At 36.8% G+C, this 8900-nt stretch overlaps 1 protein-coding gene across 1 annotated transcript; it reads left to right on the forward strand.

Moving 5' to 3' along the window:
- The first annotated feature begins 93 nt into the window (after positions 1-93).
- atp1b4 (ATPase Na+/K+ transporting subunit beta 4) lies at positions 94-7232 on the forward strand. Its single transcript, XM_055178119.2, has 8 exons — positions 94-561; positions 1619-1841; positions 3284-3412; positions 3507-3620; positions 3906-4105; positions 4303-4359; positions 5027-5119; positions 5206-7232. The coding sequence occupies exons 1-8, from the start codon at positions 496-498 to the stop codon at positions 5365-5367; spliced, it is 1044 nt and encodes a 347-aa protein (XP_055034094.2). The 5' UTR covers positions 94-495; the 3' UTR covers positions 5368-7232.
- Positions 7233-8900: the final 1668 nt, after the last annotated feature.

The following is an 8900-nucleotide window of genomic DNA, read 5'->3' on the forward strand; positions in this document are numbered from 1 at the left end:
CCATACAACACCAAACGAAGCCGCTGCCAAAAGATTAAAAAAAACCCTCTCTCCACTTGTATCCCACCCCCACTTTCTCCCTCCAGCTCAACTCCATTCACTACGATGCTCGACTCGTAGCAAGAAGCTTCTCGCACCCGACATCCGTTAACTCAATGAAATTCATGCAAATTTCTTGAGGAAAAACTGTGTGAACTTCAAGGCATCGTCTTAGTTAGATCAGCAATAGATTATTTTTGTGGTGCTTTAAATATTGTAGGTTTTTTATTTAAAAAAAACATTTTTTTTACAAGAGAAATCGATAAAGGCTATTTCAGGCATTTATATTTTCTTCTCTTTCTCTTTTGAAAAGTTTGAACAACTATTTCTCACAATATTTTACTTTCCTGGACCGCTGCAAACTTTATTGGTGGACCGAAATCTGGCAGTACATCGTTTGGGCCGCTCGTATATGTGATTGGTTTAACAAGTACCTTTATTCTACAGTGAGAGATCATGGAGCACGATTCTACCGCGGGAGGGGCAGAGGATCTGCTCATGGACGGCAAACTTTCAAAACGGGCAAGTGTTTTTTTTACTCATCTCTCCCCAGTTATCTTACCATATTGCACCAGCTTAATGTGGTGGTGAGAGATGAGGGCATAGTGATGGCCATCTTTTGGTGGATCTAATAAAAAAATTATGGGTTATTAACACACGCTGTGTAAAATAAAACAAACCCAAGAGATTGGTTAAAATTAACCTAAAAATACAAATATTTTTATGTTACTTTAACTTAAAAAAATTTAACTTGTTTTTATGAGTTAAAGTCAACTTATCACAAGTCAAAACTTAAATTGTAAGTTAAATAGAATTGCATAACCAAGTTCAGGCTGTATTTTCTTCAACTCATGTTTGAGTCAAATATGGACATTTTATAGGTTCATTTAAACAATCGATTGGGTTTGTTCATACCTTACCTAAATAATATGATAAAAATATGATGTTAAACTCACAACATCATAGTTATGCATTTGGTAAAGGTTTTTATCCGAAGTAATTTATAGTGAATTCAAGGACATACATTTTTTATCACTATGTGTTCCCTGAATCAACTCCATAACAGTTACATTGCTAACACAATGTTTTATATAAATGAACTATATAGTCTTAAACTTAAATTACATGACTGTTTATGTGATCTAGAATGGTTATCACTTAGATGCATTTATTTTACTGAATACAAATGTATACATTTTGCAAAAATAAATAAATAAATCCAATACGTACTTATGGGTTAACCCTCCCTCCAGTGCTTCTTATAGTTTGAAGTGTCTATATGATGTCTTGTGCTAATGACCATGAGTGAGTAACATCTGGTTGGAGAGTGACCCTGCTAGATCTCGTGCAGCTGTGAGGGGTTAAATCTCCCAACACGGGTCAGCGAGTGTGCCGGTCCTCTCAGCCTCTTATAGATCAATGAGATTGATGCCTCACATCTGTGAAATGTCTTTCATTCACTCTGAATGAGACCGCGTTTTTCTCTGATTTGAACGAAAATGTTTGGTTCCCTCTTTTTTTACTTTTTGTGAATGAAAACATTGCATTGGGAAATCGTAACTTTCCAGTTTCTCATCAGCGCGCAGGGTCACTTCATAAGCACGAACTGGCCGAGGCCATGGAAGTGGAGCAGGAAGGACTGGTAGAGCATCAGCCTCTTGAGCAAGATGACCTTAACTTTGAGAAATGGAAGCCCAAGCCAAAGCCCAAGAGGACGCTGCATGAGAAAATCGATGACCTAAATACTTACCTGTGGAATTCGGAGACGAAAGAGTTCATGGGCCGGTCGGGAAAGAGCTGGAGTGAGTAACTAAACAAAACTTTATATATATACAGTATGTATTACAAACTTAATTAAATGAACTTGTAAAGTCTTCAATGATTGATGCTGTGAATGGCAAGTAAGACCAGTTCTCATTATTTTCTCAAATTTGAGGCACACTCACAACTGTGTGTGTGGTTGTGCATGTACGCACTGTCACTGTGGGTGTGTGTGTATCTGTGTGCATGTCCAAACTTAGTGTTTACATAGGTGCACGGATAGCTTAGAGACATCTTGACAAAAACAGACTGCCTGGGGAATGGTTCGCAGTGGGAGAGCGAATGTCACAGTCCCTTTGCTGGCCTGGGATCACATTCCACTTACCCCTACCGTGCTTTCCTCTCCCTCTTTCCCAAAGCCCCCTGACCTCCAGATCTCCTCCAGCACGCTCTCACATCCACAACGCAAACTAACACAAGCAGTTCTTGTCCAGGCTCAGAAGTTACTTGGCAGCAAGCGTTTCCTGAAGAAGTCCGACCAGATGACAGATCGGCCCGTCGGTGCCGTTAACCGGCCCGTTGCTAAGCGACGAAATTCCCACCGGGACCAGTTCTCTAAACAGTAATATGACAATGTCCTTGGGGAAGCAGTGATAGATGTCAATGCCCCGATCCTTGTTGCATCCCTATATTTAATGCAGACACCGTGTTTGTCTCTATGCTTTACATGGGCATGATATGATGGGGAATGCGCTTAAATAAACAGCCGTAGACGGCCTTAAAGCAGAGAAGGAGGGGTTGCTGGAGAGCTGTGATGCGTGTCCCATGAAAGGAGAGTGCATAGGCCTCACAATGCCAGAATGGGGTGATTGGGCTCCTTGGAGCTGGCTGTGGCTCTGTATGGCCGCAAAAGACCGTCACTATGATGGCAACCGGAGGTTCACTGTGTTCCTAAGTGAAAGGACAGCTGGGAGAATTTTCTCTGGGCTCAAACAGAAAGGCCTTTGTGGTGGCTGCGGGACACAAGACAGGCTGCATCTAGTCCCTGTGAAATTGTCTGCACAGCTAAAGCCATTTAATTTGAGGACACGTCCCATTTGATCAGTCGTTAATCGACCCTAAATAGCAAATTAGGAGACAATGGTTGCTCTCCATCTCTGTCAGATCTCATATTTATGGAAACGTTCAAAGAGGCCAGCTGGTAACAACGTAAAAAATGATATCAAATCAACATATATTTTTATGTTACTTTAACTTAACAAATTAAGTTGAATCATTTTAACTTGTTTTCGAAGTTATATCAACCTATTACAAGTCAAAACTTGCATATTTAAGTTCAGTATAAACTTCACGCTGCATTTTGTTTACAGTGAATAATTAAATGTAAATTTTAACTTAAAAAATTGTGTTGCCGTTTGTCGTTGCATTTATACTGATAACATATCAATTTATTCACTATTTTGTTCACTTTCTTTCTTTCTAGGTCTCATTCTTCTCTTCTACTCAGCATTATACATTTTCCTGGCAGCCATGTTTGGTGGTTGTATGTGTTGCTTGATGTGGTCCATTAGCCCGTATGCTCCCACCTACAATGACCGAGTGATGCCACCAGGTAAGAATTCATCTCTTGTGTGTTTGAATATAAACAAACCCAATAATACGAAAACGTTTATGCAACTGCAGTAATCTTCTGTTTTGACCGGCAGGAATGACGATGCACCCTCATATAGATGTAGCTCATGGGTTTGAAATTGCCTTTAACGCCTCTGACCGCAGCTCGTGGAAAAAGTATGCGAAAGCCCTGGAAGCCCAGCTAAAACGTAAGTCCAGCACGAGAGGGTTATTGAGTTTTCTGTACAGTGGGTACAAATTCAGATTGGCCCAGCTCACGCTTTACCAAGTCCTGCTGTCTATAGAAATACTGACAAGGAGGGAAACCCTTTTGTGCGCTCAATAACTACTCAGTGCTGCCGGGGCCCCACTTTTGTGTCAGTCTGTAAGTTATAGAGGCCAGGCTGGGAGACAACCATTGTTTGACTAATATATGGTCTTTCTTTCATTTTTCATCCCTTTCATCCCTGTTTCCCGCCAATGGTCGTGTCCAGCCTATGATGATTGGCTTCAGGAGAGGCGGAACATCAAGTGCGATAGAAATTCGTATTTTATGCAGGATGACTTAGAGGAAAGCGCTGAGAGAAAAGCTTGTCAATTTAAAAGAACTACGCTGGGAGATTGTTCTGGCGTGGGGGACCGAGACTTTGGCTACTCGAAGGGCAACCCCTGCATTCTCCTTAAAATGAATCGAGTAAGATTTTATTATTATTATATTTTTTTACATATATTCCTATGGTGAAACCTTCACCAAAATCACACTAAAGAAAGTGCTAAAACTCTTACACCATCTTGTGGTCAATATAAGTAACCAAAGAATGAACACTGCATTACAAGTGTTCTCATTGGTTGGTTAGGTTATATAACAAATGTTTGATTTTTTTTTGGCAGATTCTCGGGTATCTACCTGGTCAAGGCAGTCCAGTAAATGTTACCTGTGGAATAAAGGTAAAATTATATGGGGGAAGTTTCCCGGACAGGGTTTAGATTAAGGCCTTAGTTATTTTAGGACATTTAAGTAGTTTTACAAACATACCTTATAAAAAAATTACTGTTGTGCTGCATCTTGAGACAAAACAATTGCAGTGATATATATCAAGATATAAACCTTGTCCGGGAAATCACCCTTATAAAGTTGTTTTATTAGGGGTGCACCGATAAATGCCGATATACGTTAATAATACGTGGCCGATAACTATTCTGAATCGCACATCCGATATGATTCCTTATTGATCTGAAATCACTGTTATTTTGAGTCGTTTATAACATGCATTTGAAAAAGCAACACCTGTCAAACATAATCATTATACATATTTTTTAATATCATGAAAATACCTGAAAAGTTTTGAAGAACAGCAATATAAAATAAATATATCCTTAAATCATTTCCTGGAGCTGGTTGTATGGTTCTTCGTCTGCAGCGCATATTGAGTTTTTGCACAAGAGCGCCTCTAGCTTTTGGATGTAGCGGCATTTCACCGTATTTCATTGAGAAGCATAGCAAGCATCATCATCAGCCTATATATCGGCGCACCCCTAAGTTTTATAATTCTTTTATACAGATTAGCAGTACAAAATTGGTTGAACAGTTACAGTCCTAAATCTGTTTTTCCAGAAAGGGTCAACTGAAGGCCTGGGAGAAATCTCTTACTATCCAGGAAATATCTTTAACATGCACTACTACCCTTACTATGGAAAACTCAGACATGTGGGTAAACATATTTCAGGCTCGTATTTAAAATCGTATTTGTTTCACAATAATGGTATCAAATATGAATATTATTTGTTAAACAGGTAAACTACTCTTCCCCGGTGGTGGCTGTGCGCTTCTCTGGAGTCCAACAGAACACTCAACTACACGTTCAATGCAAACTACATGGCAAGGGCATCATCAACGATTCACCAACTGACCGTTTCTTGGGCAGTGTGTCTTTTAATTTAGAAGTGGGTGCATAGAATTTCAGTAGACCTAGAGAAATTCAAATTTCAAGTGTTATCATAAATGAAATAGCACACTGGACGCTGTCTATACGCACTACCCCTCTGATTATGCCTTCAGCAACCACTGTGCTATATCATTTCAAACAAGCAATCTCCCCCAAAGTAAAGATTAAGATAAACATCCACAGTGCATTTACAGATAACCTTCAGTGTAACGTAACACTTAGTATCCAGCGATTAGAGATTGAGACCTGGATTTCCCCATAGGAAAAAACACTATGGCATAATCACTCATACATACACTGTAAAAAATATGCAGCACAAAGATAAAACAACTTGGTTTTGCGAGTCAATTCAACCTTATTTTAAGTTTTGGCTTAAAGAAAGTTGACATATCTTATAAATTCCAGTTGAAATTGTTTAACTTAATTTTTTAAGTTAAAGTAACATCAAAATATACAAAAATGCTGCAAATTTTTTACAGTGTTCAAACAGTGTAAAAAGTGAAACGTTGTTTTTTTTAACTTAAAAAATTACTTAAAGCACAGGTTCGGTGTTTTGCACTTGGGGCCCTGTTTTCGGATTGTTTGTGATGAGGTGGAACGGTTTTGACTGAAATTTCGAGCATCTTTTGCAGCGATGTTTGTGTGAGCATATCAGTGAACACCCCTGACCACTTGGTGAGTTTTACGTCTTTGTAAACAAAAGTTTAATGCATTTTAGAAATGATTGTTCCAGTGCACCTATACAGCCATTGTAGAAGTGGGAGATAAAACAACAAACACCCGAAAATTCTCGGGGCAGCCGCATATGTTGAAATTTCATTCAAAACCGTTCTATTTCATCGTGAACGGTCTGAAAGCAGGGCTTTAGGTGTAAAATACCGAACTTGTCCTTTAAATTGGTAACACCTAAAAATGTGTGTTTATATAACTTAAAATGTTCACCTAAAGTGAAACTAAATTGAAATTTTATGTTGAAATAACTTAATTTTTAGGTGTTACCAATTGAAGTAATTCTTTGTAAGTTAAAAACCAACTTTTCACTTTTTACAGTGTACATACAGTATACAGCGAGATGTAGGCACAACCATTTTCCAGATCTGTCTAGATTTTTTTTAGAATTAACATTTATTAAATCTATTCAATCGGTTCTTTTAAGGAAGCTGATGTGTATATAACAGATTAATTAAAAAACAACATTGTTATTATTTTTTCTCTGTTAAGTAATCGCCTTTATTAAATTCCCCTTCTTTTGTACAAATCAAATGGACGAGAGAAAAAGACAGAAAATGTTCCTTATGACTTCTGCCACGAGGCGGCTAGCGACCTAACGTTATTATTTTGCTTGCTCATTTAATATAATAACAATCAGATGTGGTTTAGATTTAATGATTTATTGTAAATTTTAGACTAAATATGTTTTCTTTATTTTTCTTGTTTCGAATGTACAATTAAATTCTGACTCCAGAGACAAATGTATTTTAGTGAAAAGTGGGACAGAAATCCATTTTTCATTATTTTCACATAAAAAGCTCATAATGAAATACAAGTTGATCTTTCTTTAGCATCCATGCAACCAACATGTCATGAAAACTAAACATTTTGCAATACTTTACAATATTCATATTCTCTAAAAGGAAAGAATCTGCTCAGTTACCTGTAAGAAGGATTTCAACAGTATTATTTATTAATTGTATTTGAATATATTGACATGCTACAGTTACAATGTGTAACAGTGAGATGGAAATCAGTAACTGTGCATCTTTGTTATTCAGTAAATGCAATGAAACATCCAATGGCTGACAAACATTTGTCTGCACGTTTTTAAAAGCACTCATGTTCTAGCATAAACAATAAAGATGGATGAGAATTAACTGATTCAAATGTTCCTGCTCGATTTTCCATTCTCTAAGCAAAGTTTCGTAAACAGAAATGTCACTAAGGGGTGATTTTCCAGACAGGACTTAAATGTCCTAATATAACTAGGCTATATCCTAGACCAGGATAAATCAAACACTGAAAGTTAAAACCTAAAAAGTTAACTCGACTCAAACCATTTAAGTAAACCGGTTGCATTAATTTTAAAACACATACATTTGAGTACCGCGAACCTAAACAAATTGAGTCAGATGCAGTTATGCACTTATATTTAAGTTCACACTACTTAAATATAAGGGCATAATGCACATAATTCAAGTTCACAGTACTTAAATTTATGTGTTTTAAAACTTAAATGGTTTGAGTTAAGTTAACTGTTAGGTTTTACAGTGAAGTAGTTTTTACATCTTTCAATCTTACAAAAAACACTACTGGTGACAAAAAATGGCACGGATATTAAGATCTCAGTGCAAGCTATTTTCAGTTAGGACAACTCAAACAACATTTTAGTTGGTCTAAACTTAAGCCCTGCCGGAAAACTGCCCCTAAATCTTTAAAAGCATTCTCACCTGATAAGAAGATCTGCAGTTTAGTGAGAATCTTCCAGAACACGGATATGGTCACACTTTATCATCAGTAACTTTTATAGGAACAATCTTGTTGTAAATCTATTACTGTCATAAACACTGTTGTTTACTGGTAGTTAACATGCAACTGGAAACATCTTGTACCCAGAGAACATTACATAGCCTATATCAACAGTGAATTTGAGATATATTTTAATCTCTGTTTTGCCTGTTTATTGAACCATTTGAGCCATAGGAATTATTAGCCGACTGAGGGATCAAATAGGGTAAAACAACAATAAAGATGAACAATATTGTACAAAAACAGAAAAGCAATTTTATTGAAATATTCTCCACTTTAAACCAACATTCTTATCCTGACAGGCATCCAGAGAAACAAAAATGGGCAACATTAGTATTCTGTTCATTTGTATTTCTAAATAACAACAGAACCCATACAGGATGAAATAAAGGAGGGGTATATGTATACAGATTAACCTGATTTATATAAAGACTTAAGGGATAGTTCACAAACAAAAAATAAACAGAAAATTATGTCATCATTTACTCACCCTGAAATTGTTCCTCATTTGTATAAATGTATTTGTACTGCTGAATGCAAAGAAACACCGTAAAAAATTACACTGTAAAAAATCGATATAATTAGAGTGTTACTTGCAGCTGGTTGCCGGCAACCTACCGCAGATCCACATTTATGTTTTTTACTGGCAACAGATTGTTCAAAGCCAAATGAACATTAAACATTAGTATTTATCTTTACAGAATAAAACCAAAATAACAGCCTCAAGCAAAGCATTCTGGGAAACAAAATCTGAAAAAAAAGATTAAGGATTTTAGGTTTCCAGAATGCTTTGCATGATGCTCCCATTTTATAGTTTTATTCTGTAAATACAAAGAATGGTTAATGTTAAATGTTAATTTAGCTTTAAACAAACTGTTGCCAGCAAACAACAAATGCAAATCTACAGTAAATTACCGGCAACTAACAGCAATTTCTACAGATTTCTTTACAGTGTAGCTAATTATGCTAGCTGCCAGTAACTTACTGTAGAAGATAAAGACTGAAAATGTTTCATGTTTA

The sequence above is a fragment of the Misgurnus anguillicaudatus genome, chromosome 16 (assembly GCF_027580225.2).
Source record: "Misgurnus anguillicaudatus chromosome 16, ASM2758022v2, whole genome shotgun sequence".
NCBI lineage: Eukaryota > Metazoa > Chordata > Actinopteri > Cypriniformes > Cobitidae > Misgurnus > Misgurnus anguillicaudatus.